Below are 19,088 nucleotides of genomic sequence, written 5' to 3'. Positions count from 1 at the left end.
AAACTACACTAATTTATCTTTTATTTTTCAATATAAATTAATTAATAATTTCATTTTCTAACATTATAATATTTTGTTCCCCCATTTGTATTTGGTTATTAATTATAATAATAACAATAACTAAAATTTTATACTTTTTGATAATTGTTAAATATAATTCTCAATTTTATAGAAATTAGTTAATGAGTTTTCAATTTCTATAAAATGTTGTTAATGAGTTAATTAATAACAATATGTATTATTTTGGGAAATTTACTAACCGTACTAATAAGAATATTTAATTTTTGGTAATTTACTAATCGTATTTATTAACTTTTGGTAATAACATTATTTAATACCCATTGAATATGTATGGGATTAAATATTAAACGTATTTAACTATTTATTAATATGAATATTTTAAATGAGGAAGAGTGGATATAGATTGGGGGGGATGCATTTTAGGAATTGATTAGGGAGTGGGGCAACATGATACTTTCTTATTGGTTTAAATGAGATACCTTAGGAGAGAGATTATAGGAATATTTTTATGTAGTTGGATGACATGACTTAATGGGAGTGGTGGGAAGGGGAGAGGAGAGAAAGTCAAAGAGAATGTAGGGTGAGGATAATGGAACAAGGAGAGGCATGGTGACAGGGACCCGTGCGATGCATGGGCTTTGTTAAGCGAAAGTTAAACAATAGAAATACATAAGAGTATATAATTGTTTTATATTTTAACTTTTTAATAAACAATCCGATCAAACTCAACCTGAGTTGGTTGGCTTTCTAGTATTCCAGATCAGCTTTGGTTTAATAAATATATATTAATATTTTATGCTTTAAATTTAATTTTTAATACGAAAAAGTAGGAAAATTCCCATATTCCTTAGTCTAAAATATTTTATATCATAGATTTATTTTTTGTAAATTATTTTTAAATAATATCATTGTAATTTATGAAATTTAAAGTTAATTTTTAAGCTTAAATCTTTTGAGCAAACAAACTAAACCAAAAATAGACCCAAGTTGATACAACTCGAGTTGATGGGTTTTCACTAATGGTCAATCGGTTTCAAGTGACAAACTGTGGACTTGACCAGATCATTTTGGTTGGCGAAACAACCTACAACTGAACTAAACCAATCATTGAACACTCCTAATCTCAACAAAATTTATAGTCTAATCTCTAATAAATAACAATAGTTTAATCTCCAATAATTTTGGAAAATTTATAGCAAACGTACACAATCATTGAAAATAAGTTTATAATGAGAATATAATAGATATATAATAAAAATACAATAATTACAACAATATAATAAATACTGAAAATATACTAAATAAGTCAATAAATAGTGTAATCTCAAATAATGGTTTAATATCTAATGAGTATTGATGGTGCGCAATCCGGTCACTCCTACCTGGCACTTGCGTGGCTCCCGAAAGGTAGCTTAGATGGAAAAGAAGAAGAATCCCCGGGGGCTTGCCCGGCGGGAACACTCCGATGCTTAAGTTAGTATTCTGTAGGGGAAGCAAGGAGAAGATGAAGGTTAAGAGTGCAGATAGCCCGAGTGTAGAAGATCGTATCTCTCCTCCTTGATAATAAACTCCTTATAACAGAAATTCGTTTCATCCGGCCCACTGGCCTCTGACAGGGCAGGTATAACTGCCACTGCCAGCCTGCCGCATCCGTTACTGGTAGGGGCTGAGGTGGCACGCGTGGGGCCGTCATCGCAGGGTACGTGCCTGTCAGGTGTGAGGCACCCTCTAAAGGTGGCAGGCACGACGCTGTCTGACGAGGGATATGGATGCTGTCCCCATATTTGTCGGGTACGGTGGTCGGGCAGGAGGTCTTCCTGTGGTATGCCGAACTACCCTTCCGTGAGCTACCCTATGTCGGGCTACCTTGTAAGCGGCGAGCTGCCTGTGGCAAGCAAAGCCGAGTTGTCTGGCTTGAGGTGTCTTCACCTCGGGGTGTCTATAGGCGGATCGGTGTATTCCTGTCTAGGAGTGGCCCGAGATCCGCTGGGAGGAGCTCGGGTATTAGGAAAGATCAGGGGGCCCCGAGCTCGGAGGTAGCTCGGGGTGCCTTAGCCCCCGGGGTGGCGGTGCAGGCCAAGCGGCTCCCGGCGAGTAGTCTATTCCGTCGAGTCGCCAAGCTGAACTCGGTAGGACCTTCCCTCCGAGTCGCGGTTGCGCCTGCTGTGCTGCCGTGCTGAGTCATCATTTGAACAAGGTCACGCACACGTGTCCTTGGGCCACAAGGTCAGGCCAAATCGTCCTCCATCAAGTATTAATCTATAAATTATAAAAATATGTAATTACTAAAAACAAATTTATAACAAAAATACAATAAATACGATAAATTAAAATTCAAAAGTTAAATAATAGTTGTTTAATCTTCAATAATTATTGATAATTTTCTATTAAATAAAAAATAAAATATATATTTGCAAATAATTATTGAAAGCATATTTATAAAAAACAATAAATCATTATTGAAAATAAAATAAATATTAGTTATAGTATATATAAATATATAATGAATATACACTATTATTGTAAAATTATTACTAATAAAAATAATTTTTTTGATAGTTATTTCTATAATTATTAATTGAAATAAGTAAAATTAGTAATTTACAATATTATTTAGTTATTGAAATAATATTGTTATTTAAATTCTTCAAATATTAATTATTTATTGAATTTAATAATCCATTAAATTATAATTGTACTATTTGGTTATTTTAACTATTTATAATTTTGTCATGTGAAACATTTTGTTATTTAAATATTTAAAATTTTTCATTATTTTTTATGTTGTTACATAATATTAAATATTTTTTTATACTATTTAGCTATTTTTAATGTTTTTTATTTAATATTATTAGTTATTGAAATATTTAAATAATGTTTTAGTTTTTAATGTTAAATTTTTATTATTTGAGTAATATTTAAATTGAATAATTCATAAAATTATAATTTATATTGTTACTACATAATTTCTTGATGAATTTTGTAAAAATATTGAATTATTAATAATATGAATATTCTTAAATCTATTAATTTTTTGTGTTTTGAATAAATACTTTAAATTTAGTATTTAATTTCGTTATAACATTTAAACAGTTCAATCTTTTTAATTGAAAATTTCTTTATATAGATATAGATAAAAAGTGGGGGAGAGGATAAATAGGAACTAAAGATAGTTTAGGAGAGAATTTCTCTACTAAATTAAGAGATAAATAGAAGTTAGAGATAATTTAGGAGATAAATAGGAATTAGAGACAATTTAGGAGGAAGTGGTGCCACTTGGCTAAACATTAGAAAGCAAATCCCCCTTTCTTAATGGTTGTTAGAAATAGTTAAGCATATGTGATTTCCTTATTGGTTTAATGGGTAATACTGTGGAATTATAAAAATAAAATATTCAAAAAAAAAACAGAAAATTTGAAAGGGGGTTTGAAGCAAGGAGAGGTATGTTGACGTGGACAAACCAATTTTAGTATATATACTAGTAGGGGCCCTTGCGATGCACGAGACTTATTAAGCGAAAGCTAAATAATAGAAATGGTCATTTACTAAAATACCCCATATAGTTTCATGGATTTACTAAAATCTACCCTATATAGTTAAACTTTTACTAAAACACCACTTATAATTTGCAATGGATTTAATCATTCTTCCATTAGATGACAGTGGAAAATGACAATGTTGACCCTAATGTTCATTTAAATAAATTTAATCAAAAGAAAATAAAAATAAAAATACCATTTTTGCCCTTTATAAGACACAGACAACCACTCTACTGGCTATATTTGGTTAATTTTGTTTTCTACACAAAAAAGTGTTAAGGGTATTTTTGGAATAAAAAATTATGGGCCTAACGGAAAAACAAACACTCTTTAATGAAAGGTTGATTAAGTAAATAAGTTGTAAAATATATGAGATGTTTTAATAAAATGAAAACTATAAGGTAGGTTTAAGTAAATATGTAAAACTATAAGATGTGTTCTAATAAATGACCCTAATAAGTATTCAATTGTTTTATATTTTCAAATTTTTAAATAGTTAATAATTATTCATATTGTATATACTACTTTTAATAATTTTTTTATAACACAAAAATAACAATAATTAATTTCAGTTAGGTTTATTCATCAAACTAATGAAACCGACCAACCCGATCAACTCGACCCGAGTTGGTTGGTTTTCTAGTATTTTAGATCGGCTTGGTTCAAAATTTCCCAATTCAACCAAGTTGGGTCGATTTCACTTTGGCCATTTGTAAACTAACCAAAATCGAACGACCTAACCATGGATATATATTAATATTTTATATTTTAAATATAATTTTTAATATGGAAAAGTGGAAAATTTCCCATATTTCTTAGTCTAAAATGTTTTATATCATAAATCTAATTTTTAAATTTATTTTTTAATAATTGCACTATAATTTTTAAAATTAAATTAAATTTTTAAGTTTAAACCTTTTGAATCAACTAACCAAACTAAAAAATCGACCCAAACCGATACAACTTGAGTGGGTCAGTTTTTACAAAAGGTCAGTCGGTTTCAACTAACCAACTCCCCAACCTGACCAGGTCAATTTGGTTGGCCAAATAGCCTATGACCGAACTGAACCAACTCATGAACACTCATAATTTCAGCTAAATTAAAAGTCTCATATCTGATAAATAATAATAGTTTAATCTCCAATAATTATTAAAAATTTATAACAAAAATACACAATTATTGAAAATATATTGATAATGAAAAAATATAATAACTACTAAAAATATATTAACTTAGTCAGTAAATAGCATAATCTCTAATAAATATTAATCAATAAGTTATAACAAAAAAACAATAAGTACAATAAATTAAATTTAAAAATTTTACTAATAGTAGTTTAATCTCCAATAATTATTGTAAATTTTCTATTAAATAACAAAACAAAATAAATTTATACATAATCATTAAAAATACATTTATCAAAAGCCAATGGTGCCTGATTGAAATGTGCACAAAAGCCAAAATGAGGAAGAGAGGGTTAAATGTTAAAGTGAGATGTGCAGTGTCGTCAGATCATGTTGGTAGGTTGCTGGAATGTATTTTGTTGGTAGGAGATCTCAACTCGCAAATCTTAGGGCCTAGGCTCTCTCAAGACTTGAGGCCCAACATTCAGCTAAGTAAGTTCAGCTGCTGCTTCTTTTTCTTTAATTTTCAGTTAAGAAGCTAGTTCAACTGCCTTGAGGCGCTCTTAATAAGCTATCAAGTAGATAGCCCAAAAGATGATTGTCTGATAATTGATTTGGGCTATTTGGATTTTCACCAAATACCATGTGAAGCCCACCTTGGAAAGCCAGAAACTGTTACACTTCAGCCCTCCCAGAGGGGCACAGTGATCAGCTCAAGCCCAGCTATGTCCACTTTTTAATTTTTCCTATGGATACAGCTATGCCCACTTTTTATTTTTTCTTGATGGATACAGCTGTCACCTTGGCCGGGAATTAATTAGGTTCATTTTCATCGGTTAAATCCATTTTTTATATTGGGCTTGGCCTAAAATTTTCAACCAAATTGACCCTAGGTACACGCTTTGCAATAATCAGGAGGAGATATGTGGGACTGGAATAGAGGTGGCAATTTTACCCACAAAACCGAGTCCCCGATCCGACCCGCCCTTAATGGGGCGTATTTTCCTTGGTCACAAATGCATGCGGGTCGGGTTTGGGGAATTTTTTGCCCCAGACCGGGGACGGGGCGGGGATGGGGTCTGCCTATAAATCCTTGAACCCGCCCCGACCCCGGTTGTAATTTATAACTATATCCTTATATAATATATATATAGTGTATTAAACTATTAGGGTACGTTCAGTTTCAGTGTTTGTGTTTCAATGTTCAACTTCTTCGCTCGCAGAAGGCAGAAGCCACAGAATCGCAGTTTGTAGTCGCACAACCACCGACTGCCGGGCGTCGTTGCCACCGTAGAACCGTCGATCGCCGTAGCACAGAATTGTGGCTCAGTCTGCAAGCGACTATCATTTTCAGTTCAGACTTCAGTCTTCGATTGCAGACTGAGAAACTGAGAAATCTCGTTTGTCTGCCGACCGCCGGGTGCCGCTGCCACCATAGAACCGCTGACCCCGGCCGCCGACCACCCTAGCACAGAACAAACCAGTTTTTATTTTGAAAACAAGTCTCACTGGTAGTTTTCCTTCATGACTTCTGTTGCTTCTTCTGTTGAAAAGTTCTCCTCTTCGCAGGGATGGAGTAGTTGCTTGTTTGGTCATTGTTTCGAAAACAAGTGTTTATATGCTGAGGGTTCAATTGGGTATCTTTTTTCTCTTTTTATGTTTGTCTTTTGTGGTCTTTCTTTCTCTTAGGGGAGACAATGGAAGTCTGTGTTTGTGCTGAATCTATCCATCTATTCGACCATTCAATAATCTCATCAAAGGCCGAGGAAGGATGGAGTCGACGGACAAACAGAGAAGACTGAGAGAAGTGCAGTTTAGGGTCTTCAGATTTCACAAAGGTAGAGAGAGAGAGAGGGATGAATACAGTAAAAGTGCAGTAAAACTGGTTGTGAGGCGGGTACATGTCGGGGATTCCCCGTCCCCAATGGAGCCATGGATGGGGCTTGAATCTTCACCCCGATACAGGGGACGGGGTGGGGACGGGTGCGGGGATTTTAGCTACAGGGCAGGGACGGGGAGTGCATGCCCCGCCCCATACCCGCCCCGTTGCCATCCCTACACTGGAATGATAGTTTCGTGGACTCCGGATCTCCCATAAAACACTACTTTCGTGTAGGAATGCCAACGGGGCAGGGCAGGGACAGGGAGCCTCTCCCCATTCCCCTTCCCGTGAAAATCCCCATCTCCATCCTACAAGGTCATCCCCATCTCCGTGGGATCCTCGTTCCACATGATTTTTTATAATGTTAATTATTTTATTTTTATTTTTTATTTTATTTAAAAATAAATAAAATAATTAAAATTTACAATCCTATTAGAAAAGATTTAAACATATTTAACCATATTTGTAAAAATATTAATATATAGATGTATGTGTATATATATATATATAACGTATGGATATATACATATATATTAGTGGTAATCCCCCGAGGCGGAGATCGGGGTCCCCGTGGGGTGGAGAGTGCTCTCCCCGTCCCCGCTAATGGGGATGAAAATTTCTCTATTTCTGTTCCCATGTGGAAAAATCATCCCCATCCCCACCCCATTCGAGACGAATCCCCACGTGATTCAAGGAAATGAGAAAATTACCATCCCTATGCACCGGAAATATCTCTTCGTGCATAATAAGAATGAAATGTTCCCCATAGCTGCGATGTTGTGGATAGGAAATCCGGGCTCAATTTTGTGGCAACGGAGGAAATAATCCAGCCATTCCAAGCTGAGGTTTTTGCTGTCAAAGGAAGGGTTGTTTTATAAAGAAACTGAGCGCTGATCTGGAATCTGGATCGATTTATTCAACGTAAAGGCAATGCCGCTGCAATTCGGATTCTGGTTGTCTAGTGGTTGGTTGTTAGTTTTGCTTTTGTCATTGTGCTGGTCTGTCGTCGATTCTCTTGTCTAGTGGTTGCCAGTTCAGATCTCTTGCCAACAATAATCTTTCCCAACACGTTCCAACATGATCAGGATAAAAAATATTTCTTGACAAAAACCACTGCGATCAAAAACATCTCCCAAGAATTTAATGGATGGGGATCTCTTCCAATAAAAAATGTTCTAACACTCTCCTAACGTAATGGACACAATATAATTACGGGTGCAATTTGAACAGGCCCAATCCAAGCCCAGACCAATTCAGTCTGAAATTTTATATGTTTGGGCTTAGATTTTCTATCCTCTAGCTGGGCTCAGGTTTTTATTTTTTGGGTTAGGCCAAGGGTTAAGTCTATTTTGAGTATACACATTCATATATACATATATAGATATATATTTACACTAACGGCCTTCCGTGTGATGCATGGAATTGGACTTAAAAACTTATTGTTCTATGGAGCTATATAACACGGGGTAGGGATGGCAATTTTCTCCATCCCCACCAAGTACCTAGCCTCCTTGATTAGTAGACTTGTTCATGGGCCGGGTGGCTCGACGGCCTGGCCCGGCCCCCGGACGGGCTTGAACACACAAATGGGCCCACGGGCTTAACCTCAGGCCAAAAAGCCCAGCCTGCAATAAATTCGAGCCAGGCTTGGGATTTGTCAAAATAGCCAGGCCCGACCTATAATTAAAGCTAAAAACCCTAGTCGAATACCCCTCTTTCTTTCACCTCTTTGGCTCTTTCATTTCTTCTTCCAGCTGAACCTTTCTTCTCCACATCCTCCACAGTTCTCAGTCCTCACACTCTCAAGCAGGCACACAACCAGCGAAGCGACGAACGTTCACCGACGCAACAACTCTGGCAGTGAGTCCTCTCCTTCTCTCTCTCTCTCTCTCTCTCTCTCTCTCTCTCTTGCTCAGACGCGAACTGGTCACTGTTAAAATTGCAGGTTGCAGCTCACAGTCACCGTGAACTATGCTCCGACGAACACAATCACCGGTGGTGAATCCTCGGGCTTCGGGCTTTTTATCAGGGCTGGGCTCGGGTCCAAGTTGTAGGCCCGTTGGTCGGGCTGGGCTCGGGCTCGGGCCTAACAAATCTCCATTAATGAAGAGTAAAAGCCCGGCCCGAGCCCGGCTCGGCCCGACCCATGAATAGGTCAGCTAATCAGGTAGGGATGGGATGGAGATTGCCTTAACGGGGATAAGGTGGGGATGGAATTAATAGGAATACCTGATTAGGGATGGGGAGTGAAGTCCACACCCTGCCCCAACCCCAATTATATATATTAAATATATAATATTATTTATGTTATTTATAATAGTTTTATATTATATATATCAAAATATATTTAAAATAGTATTTGCGTTTTAACTTTTTTCCTTTATTTAAATAAATATATTTCAAAAAGCAAACTTTTAATTAAAAAAATTTAGGGATTCAAGTCCCCGATGGGGAAGCCCTCTCTATCGAGGACCTAGGATGCAAGCTAAAATTTTTTATAGGATTAATTTAAAACTTGAGGTCGGGATGGGGAGTATGATCCCCACCACAAACACGTCCATTGCCATTCCTACCCTGGGGTCATCCCCTAAACTTATAACAACCCCAAACCCATAAATATAGTTCATCTAATTATGGAAATTATAAATGTAGTATCCAATACTTTTGGAAATTATTAAAATTTTCCAATTATTTATTTGAAAAATTGGAAGTTTTATAATTTAAGTTTCATTAAATTAACAAAATCACTAATTATTGCTAAAAAATTATAGTAAATATCAAAATTATTGAAAATATAAAAAATAAATGTATATTTATTGAAATTAAATTTCTGCTAAAAAATTACTATTTTTAATTATTGTTTGATAATATCATTAGATATTAATAAATTGACCAAAGTTACTAAAAATATCAATAACTACTTATTGCTAAAAATTACTGATAATTTTTAATTATTAAATTTGTATTTATTAATATTTTAATTAATTATTAATTTTTAGTAATTATTGATTTCAATAATTAATTTTCAAAAAATTCTGAAACTAAAATACCAAAATTAGTAATTTTCAGAAAGTAATTCTTAGTAATTAAAATTTACAATTTACCAAAATTACGAAAAATTATAGTTTAGGTGTTGATATTTACTAAATAATATTCAATAATATCAGTAATTATTGAAAATATAAAATATAATTTTTAATATGAAAAAGTGGAAAATTCCCATATTTTTTAGTCTAAAATATTTTATACCATAAATTTAATTTTTTTAATAATACCACTGTAACTTATTAAATTTAAATTTAATTTTTAAGTTTTAATCTTTCAAACAAACAAACCAAACCAAAAATAGACCCAAATTGATACAACCCAAATTGGCAGGTTTCCACTAATGGTCGATCGTTTCGGGTAACAAGCTCCCGACCTAACTAGGTAAATTTGGTTGGCGAAACAGCTAAATTGAAACAATCCTTGAACACTCCTAATTTCAGCTAAATTAATAATCTTATCTCTAATAAATGATAATAGTTTAATATCCCATAAATATTGAAAATTTATAGCAAAAATACACAACTATTGAAAATAAATTTATAATGAAAATACAATAGATATCTAATAAAAATACAATAATTACAAAAATTCAATAAATACGAAAAGTATATTAAATTAATCAATAAATAGTTTAATCTCAAATAATAATTTAATCTCTAATAAATATTAATCAATAAATTATAATAAATACATAATTACCAAAAAATAATTTTGAAACAAAAATACAATAAATATGATAAGTTAAATTTCAAAAGTTAAATAATAGTTGTTTAATCTCCAATAGTTATTGATAATTTTTTGTTAAACAACAAAACAAAAATAGATTTATAAAAAAGAATTATTGAAAACATATTTATCAAAAAATACAATAAATATTAATTTTAGTATATATATATATATATATATATGTAATGAATATACACTATTATTGTGAAGTTATTACTAATAAATATTAATATTTTTCAAAGTTATTTTATATAATTAGTAATTGATATAAGTGAAGTTAGTTACTTACAATATTATTTAGTTATTTAAATAATATTGTTATTTATATTTTTAAAATATTAATTATTTATTGAATTTAGTAATCCATAAAATTATATTGTATTATTACATAATTTGGTATTGATTTTGTAAAATGTTAAATTATTATTAATATGAATATTATAAAATCTTTTATAATTATTTTTCTACTTTTAAGTTTTTTTTTAAATTTATTACGTAATTTTGTTATTTTAACTATTTAAAATTTAGTCATGTTAAATGCTTCATTATTTAAATATTTAATAATATGTAAAATATTTACATTTTTTATTATTTGAATTTTATTTATTTTAATTTTATTACATAATATTAAATATTTTGTCATATAATTATTTAGCTACTTTTAATGTTTTTTATTTAAGATATTTAGTTATTGAAATATTTAAATAATGTTTTGTTTTCAAGTGTTAAATTTTTATTATTTGAATAACATTTAAATTGAATAATTCATAAAATTATAATTTATATTGTTACTACATAATTTCATGATGAATTTTGTAAAAATATAGAACTATTAATAATATAAATATTATTAATTCTATTTATAATTGTTTTTTTTGTTTTGAGTAAATATTTTAAAGTTAGTATATAATTTTTTTATAATATTGAAATAATTCTAAAAGTTTTTAATTGAAACTTTGTTTAGATTGATGTAGGTAAAAAGTGGGGGAAAGGATGAATAGGAAATTAGGAATTAGAGATAGTTTAGGAGAGAATCTTTGTACCAAATTAGAGATAGTTTAAGAGATAAATAGGAGGTAGAGATAATTTAGGAGATAAATAGAAATTAGAGACAATTTAGGAGAATGTGGTGCCACTTGGCTAAACAAACAGAGTTCGGATCTCTTGCTCACAAAAACTCTGCCCACGTCTACCCACATGACATCACAACCATACAAGGAGAACATTTCATTTTCCTACATAGTATTACGCAAGGGGAGATGTTCCCAATTCATGGGGGTAGTGTGTTGTGGGTAGACGTGGGCAGGAGATCCGAAGTCGAACATTAGAAGAGCAAATCCCTCTTTTTTTATGGTTGTTAGAAATGGTTAAGCCCATGTTATTTTCTTATTTGTTTAATGGGTAATTATGTGAAAATAAAAAAATAAAAAATTTCAAAAAACCAGAAAATTAGGAAGGAGAATTTGGAGAAAGGAGAGAGGCATGGTGATGTGGACCGTCTTACTATGGATAGATATAAATACATACATACATACATGCATACATGATTGCATAAATGCATAAACACATGTATAATCTTAGAGTGAGTTCATTGACCAAGCCTAACCCAGGCCTAAGCGGCTGAGCCCAACTCGAATGCATCAAATTACAGTATAGGTTGGGCATAGGTTGAAAAGATCAGGCTTGATTCAGACTCGGGCCTTAGGCCAATATCTTAGGGATGGGCCTAAGTTGACAATAAACCTGTCCGACCCTGGCTCAATACGCTTGACTTGCGCCCCTAAATGGAATATGTATGGGATATGAGGACACCGATAATATGGAACATGTTGGAATGATTTTTGTTGGGTGGAATGCTGGATTCAATTTTTAGAATCCCAATTTATTCCTCAATCTCACACCAACCTGACAACACTTTCAACTGTGCATTTGAAACAAGACCGGATCTGCTCCTCACACCTGGCGCCTCCTCACAGGAGCCTTACACGCACATCTTATCATGCATTGAAAACATCTCCCATACTTATTGGTTATTATTCACGGGAGATGTTCCCAATGCATGGTGGATGTGCCCGTAAGGCGCCCATTTGTGAGGAATAGATCCCGTCACATTTGAAACATCTCTCGCATTCATATTCATCATTCATGGGTCTGTGAGAACCTAGATTTCCTACTCACTTTCTCTACCCACAACCTACCTACAGTGAATTGCAGTTGCGCATCTCACAATACAAGATGGCATGGATGGCGCAATTTAAGAAGGGAAGCCGCACATCCCACTCTAATATATAAACCAGTCCAATGTGAGTCAATTATAAATGGACCAGGTCCAACCCAATCCAATGAATGTTTTGGATCAATTTGAACTGGTCCAATTTGTTTAAATTCATTTTGATTTAGATTGGTTTCAACCCAAACCCGGTCCATTGACTCATATATTCTCATCTTATATTAATGGACTAAAAATCGGCTTAATCCAATCCAATCCAACAAAAATTTGTTACGAACGGACCAGGTCCAATCTAATCTAATAAATATTTTGGACCGATCCAATCCAATATGTCTTGTTGATCCGTCCAATCGGTCTACATCGATTTTATACAGGACGGGGTCCAATCCAAAACCGACACCCTTACAAACCACTAAACCAGGCAATCACATTTCCCATGAACCCGATCGCCTACTGTGTAAACAGCTATGTAACCAACTACCATTTACCGGTGGACATGCCAATGTCATGGATCGACAGCGAGCAACAGATCTGCGGTGGTTTTCTATTACAATTTGCAAGTATAGTCTTACATGCCTGAAAGTGCACAAAAATGCAGAGCAGAAAAGTGCAGGAGATACCGATTCTGCAAACAAACTCCAACACTACCAACAAAAGCTAGCTGGCTCTATCATTTTAAAATTGTAAGATGACCATATCTTTGTTTCTTGAAATTATCACATTTTTGGACGACAATGATATCTCCACTCCACCCACGGATGAAAACTCACTTTCCTTTGATTCCTTCTTCATGCAGAAGGATGCGGTTGAAAAGCAAGAAAGTAATAAAACAACCCTATGGCACTAAAATTAGGTAGATTCGTTGTCGAGGAAAAAGCTGTTATTTTTAATTGTTTTTTTGGTTTTTTTAAGTTAAAGTTATCATCATTTATGAGAAAGATCGCGATGTCTCCAACAACCATCAACCTAACCCCAACTTTTATAGACTGCAGTTGGTGCAAACCTGGAAAACTGCGGTTTGGAGTTGCGTATCCAAACGGGTCGTTGTGGGTTTTCTCTGTGTTCGAAATTGATTTCGTTCTCTTCTTGTTTTGATCAGATGTAACGTAAAACAGTAAAAGCAAGCGGTCTTAAGCTTGAGTTGGCCATGGCTGAGGTGAGCTCTTTACGTCTTTTTGCATTCCCTGGAAACGATTTTATTTGATGCATACTACCTGTTTGATAGATTTTCTAAAGAAGTTCTATGCCGAAGTATTTGCATAATCAAAGAGAATGAGTAAGAAAAAAAATGTTCTATAATTCGCATTTCCTAGAAAATTAATGTTTGGACTCTAATGTCTTAGTCAACTTTGATGCCTAGTTCTTTTTAGCACACAGGAGGGTGTCGCTTACCAAAAGTATGAACACGTTAAGAATCAAGTGCTGCCCAGTTCGCCCATTCTCTTTTCCCTGTTTTCCTTTCTATTTCCGAGGGTCTGAGCGTAAGGAGTGTCGGGGGTGTACAATAACTGTTTTGAGTTGTTTTGTGAAGCTTAAGTTTGTGGAGTTCAAGCACATAAAATTCCAGAGTGCTGCTGTCTTAATTTGCATCTTGTTCACAGAACCTCTCAGTCACCTGTTTATCCCGAGCCCATACTAGGATAGCAGTATATTTTTAGGCAACTGCCGAAAATCTCCTTTTAATCAAAAGATTCTCAAAGTGCCAATTTTGTATTTCATAGAATGATATTTAGACGAATTAGTTACTCATAATCTTCGATGCTTATAAGTAGGATTCTGCATTTTGGTGGACTAACAAAGGCGAGTGAAACCAAGTTTTGTGACAATAATCTAGTTCAACAGTATATTGAAGTTGTTTAACTCTTTTTGAAACGCTTACATTGATAATTATTCTCATGAGGGTGATACTGGGATTTTCAAATGGTCATGATAAGAACACCATTCTTTCATGATAAAGACTTAAAGAGAGAGGATTCTTAACCAGAAAGAAACTAAAGGTAATTTACAGAGGTGGGGTAAAGAGCTAGAAATCTGCTTGTTATTTGATCTCCAAGTCTATGACACGGGTTTATATTGTCAAACAATGAGGTATTGTAAAACATTACCTCAGAATGTGCGAGTTTTGCGATTTTGTTTTTGGAGTTTGGATGCTAATGACATTGTAAAAATCCATTTTTATGTTGATAGAAGGATAAAAAAATTGCTGTCAAACATCTCTAGAGAAAGGCCTCAACAGAATTTCATTGTCATACACATAGTGTAGACTATAACAGCTTGAGTGGATATAGAGTAGAGATGGTATTGAGAGGAAGGAGGGGCTGCTGGGTTGGAACTTGGAAGCATCAGTTAAAGTGAAGTTGAGAATCTACTCTTGAAACATAAGAGGATTGGGAATTTGTGGGCCAAAGGTTAACTGTAATTTCTCTGGTGCAGGATAAGAAGATAGGGTTGTAATGGTCTTCTAAATAGAATTAGATATAAGATGGTCATTGTACCATTTCTTCCTTTTGGTGCAGGAGATTATATGGCTAGGAGAAGTTGCTTGCAGTTGCAAATGGTACTGCAAGTAAATAATAATCACATGGAATCTAGAAGTTCAGATGCCATTTTAAAGATATCTTAGTTTTGTTCCCCTTGATTAAGGATATCATGTCATTCTGGACTCCCAGGTTTTGAAGTATGAATAGTGGCGGTATTTTGATCAGTAGCACAGGGGATAAAGAATAGATATGATATTTCTCAGTATCTGAGTAAAACATTTACAGGCTCAGCTTTTCTTGTAACACAAGTGGTAGAGTCGTTTCCTTTACTGCTTTACCTAGTCAAATAATAGAGGACTCCCTAATATGCCATAACAATGTTCACTTTCATGGTTCAACAATAAATCGACCCTAATGTCATTCCTCCTGCATGGTCCTTAGTCTGTTAGGATTGGAAATCCTACTTCCTATAGTAGCTCATCTATCAGATATTGGATCATATTCCCATGCTGGGCACTATATTTATTTCTTTCTCCTCTCCCTTTCAAGAATATACTGCTATTTGTTAGCAGCTTTAGAATCTAGTTGGCAATTGGTAGTGTTGGGGAGAAGGGGGTTCAGTTTTTTTCTGCTACAAGGTTCTGGTTTAGTTCTTCAACAGAAGTTGAAAGGAGAACAGTTTTAGGAATCTAGTTGGCAATTGGTAGGGTTGGGGAGAGGGGGGTTCAGGTTTTTTCTGGTACAAGGTTCTGGTTTAGTTCTTCAACAGAAGTTGAAAGGAGATGTAAATGAAGTAATGAACAGAGTTATTTGAAAATATGCGTCAGAAGGCCGTGTCAGTGGGGAACAATAATAATTATTGATAGAAAGAAGATATACTACTACCAAGGCTCCAGTGGCATAGGGTGAAAGCATAACTCTGGAAAGACTTCATAGTGATCCACTAACCACTGAGATAATGTAATTGGTAAGTTAAATATATGGTCTATTTGCTTGAGGAAAAGATGAACGCATCATGACCATGATTCACAATTTCCCTGAAATTTTTTGAGATTTCCCCACTTTTCCAAGCATGAAACTAGAAAAGAAGTCCTAACTCTAATATTTTGGAAATTCTGATATAACAGAAAAAAACTTTCTACATGTGTAAGCATTCCAAATTTTGATGAAAATTTTTTACAGAATCACAAGAATGACTGTGAGGCATAGAGACAACCCCAAAGCAGCTAGCTAGAAAAATGAAACTATGATATGCTGATTCTGGACCTTTGAGTCACCATCTATATTTGGATTTTTTTAAAAGTTATATTTTTATACTTTAGAAATAACTTGAATTGTTATAGTAATCATAGTTTTGAGAAAATAGTTATCTTCTAGAGTATTTGGTTTCATAAAAAATGAATTAGGTCAATTAATTGAACAGGCATGCATCTCATTTGAGGCTTAAATCTTGACCATACCTCATGAGAACGTTACTGTTTGGAATTATGCTTAGGGTACACCTGTCAACTATCATTGAAAATACTGGTTTAAAGGCATAGATGTATAATATAGAGTCAGGTTCAGGTTCAACAAGGATTATTTGAGGGTCAAGTCTGAGAATAACCATATTACAAAATGGACTATGATTTTATCCCTAATCCAGCACAACCCTGTATTGTGTTTTGGCCAAACCCAATTTTTACCTTTACCAAAACCAATTCCATGATACTTCAGAAAAGTTTGAGGTTTAAGTTATAGTGGCCACTAATCTCTATTGTCCTCATGTCTGTGCATGTGGACAAGGATATCGAATCAGGGTTCTTGGAAATTCCATAATCACATCAAAGATCTTTGATGCCAAACACAATCCTCTCAATGGCCATTACTATCCAATCTGCTCTACAAGTTCAAATGGTCAGACAGAAGTGCATTGGATGCTAAAAATAAGGAAATGGTCCAAACATTCTATGTTGTAGTCTACATGAAACATTGATATGTTTTGTCTAGTCATATTTGTTTTTAGCACGGGAAATCCATGTAATCATCCTGTTACTTGAATTTTCTTTTCAATTTTAAGCAGCAGGAATCAGAAGATGCATCTCAAATACAAATTGCCTCTCAAGACAGATCTAAGGCCAAATGGACACCACCACGGGATGATTATCTCGTTGAACTAATGATCGATCGACTTCCATTTGGGTGGAAAAAAAGTGAAAATGGATTTACCAAACAAGCTTGGCTTTCCATGGTAATCCGTTTCAATAGGAAATTTGGTCTAGATTTTGAGAAAGCACAGTTAAGAAACCGATACACCAACTTAAGGAGGATGTACTTCATTATTAAGTCACTTATTAATCAAAATGGATTTGGTTGGGATGATGCACAACAGACAATTACTGCTTCAGATGAAGACTGGAACCGTTATATCTCGGTATGTTGCTCTTTTAAGATTTTCAAAATGGCTATGAATATCTTTGAGCCATGGATAGCAGATTGTAGCATAGCAAAATTATGCTGGTAATAATGTGCAGGAGCATCCTGATATGGAGTCTTATAGGTTTAAGAGCTTTCCACTGTACAAGAAATTGGCATTAATTTTTGAAGGTAACTACATTATTTTTTCATAATAGCTTTAAAAAATTCGAATATTATACCTATGATTTTGTGTGTTAATGCCACAGGTTCCAAAGGGCGTTCTCTTATGAACAGTCCTACAGAGGTGACAAAAGAAGGCAATAGCATCAAAGGATTGTCAATATTTCCCAATGACTCTACCCTGCAACATATACCACAAACTGACACAGTAAATGAGCAGTCGAAAACAAGTTCAGATACAATGTCCTCTGAAAGAGGTATACAGTCCAAGAAGCATCAAGCTACTGAGGAGACAATATCATGTCGTAAAAGATCACGGAATGCTGAATTGATGATTGCACGTGTTATTTCAGAAATGGCATCAAATTCTAGAATCAATGCAAAACAAGTTGTCAACTCAAGGCAGTATTCATATGATAGATGCTTGGAAGAACTACAGGAATTGGAAGGTTTGGAGGATTCAGTCTTTGTGAAGGCAGTTAGGCTTCTAAGAGATGAAAAGAATGCAATTGCTTTCATGACACTCAAAGGCGCTAGGAGATTACTATGGCTAAAGGCAGAATGCCAAGCTGAGTTTCCTTAGGCGATAGGAGATTACTCTGGCCAAAGGCAGAATTGACGCTCAAAGTCTAGTGAGTCGAACTTTTGCACCAACAGTTATAATTAACATCCTTTTTTATATTGTGAATTATATGTAACTTGTTAATGTAAACCTTTTGTACTATCAAGCAGTTTCTTTGAGTAATTTTAGTCACACTACTGTGCAACTTTTTGTGCTTTGATGGATGTACTTAGGGGGTGAGCATGGGTCGGTTCAGTTCGGTCCATGGCAGAACCCGGAACCTACCTGTAGGGGTCGGTTCTAGGTTTTTGGAACTGGAGCCTATCCTGTGAAGGTTGGTTCCAAGGTCAGTTCTGGCCTTGGCAGTTTCGGTGTCGGTTTCAAGTCTACCTGTGGAACCTATTCATTCTTTACTTTCCCCCTTCAAGAAAAAAAAAATGAAACATGTCATTTAAAAACCTGATTTTCAATAATGATAATATATGGTTTAAAACTTATATTGTCTTTATTGATTAAATTAAGTAATTTAATATGTAGATTATCATAATATATTAACATATAGTTGAAAATTTGTCATTATAATTTAAATTTTGTAAGTATACCTTTTACATGATTTATTATACACATACAATAAAATGAAAACAAATGATCAAATCACTTAAGTAGCTCGATGGTCAAGTGAGACCATGACTTTTGTAACCATGAGTGCTTTGGCTCAAATCTTTACATCCTTAAAAATATTTTGGGGTTTATTTCAAAGCAAATTCGGTTCCAAGGCTGTTTCGGGTAGGGTAAACCCCTAGACCCTGAAACTGACCTGGGTAGGGTCGGTTCAAGGCCGGTTCGAGGTTAGTTCCATTCGGTTCCAGGTAGAACCTACCCATTTGCTCACCCCTAG

The 19,088-nt window shown here is 34.2% G+C and overlaps 1 protein-coding gene across 6 annotated transcripts; it reads left to right on the top strand.

Annotated features, from left to right (window-relative positions):
• The first annotated feature begins 13,015 nt into the window (after positions 1–13,015).
• LOC104606426 (uncharacterized) lies at positions 13,016–18,393 on the top strand. Of its 6 annotated transcripts, none has more exons than XM_010271611.3 (6): positions 13,016–13,254; positions 13,368–13,424; positions 13,671–13,727; positions 17,114–17,464; positions 17,565–17,637; positions 17,715–18,393. In XM_010271611.3, exons 3-6 carry the CDS (start codon positions 13,719–13,721, stop codon positions 18,209–18,211), a joined length of 930 nt encoding a protein of 309 aa, XP_010269913.1. In that variant the 5' UTR covers positions 13,016–13,254; positions 13,368–13,424; positions 13,671–13,718; the 3' UTR covers positions 18,212–18,393. The 6 variants fall into 6 exon arrangements, with proteins under 6 accessions (XP_010269913.1, XP_010269912.1, XP_010269914.1 ...); XM_010271610.2 differs by having other exon boundaries at positions 13,021–13,254; positions 17,111–17,464; XM_010271612.3 differs by having other exon boundaries at positions 13,114–13,254; positions 17,117–17,464.
• Positions 18,394–19,088: the final 695 nt, after the last annotated feature.

This window comes from Nelumbo nucifera, chromosome 6 (genome assembly GCF_055504915.1).
Source record: "Nelumbo nucifera cultivar China Antique chromosome 6, China Antique-T2T, whole genome shotgun sequence".
NCBI lineage: Eukaryota > Viridiplantae > Streptophyta > Magnoliopsida > Proteales > Nelumbonaceae > Nelumbo > Nelumbo nucifera.
Note: the sequence above shows the minus strand (reverse complement) of the source record. Positions and strands in the feature narration are given on the sequence as shown.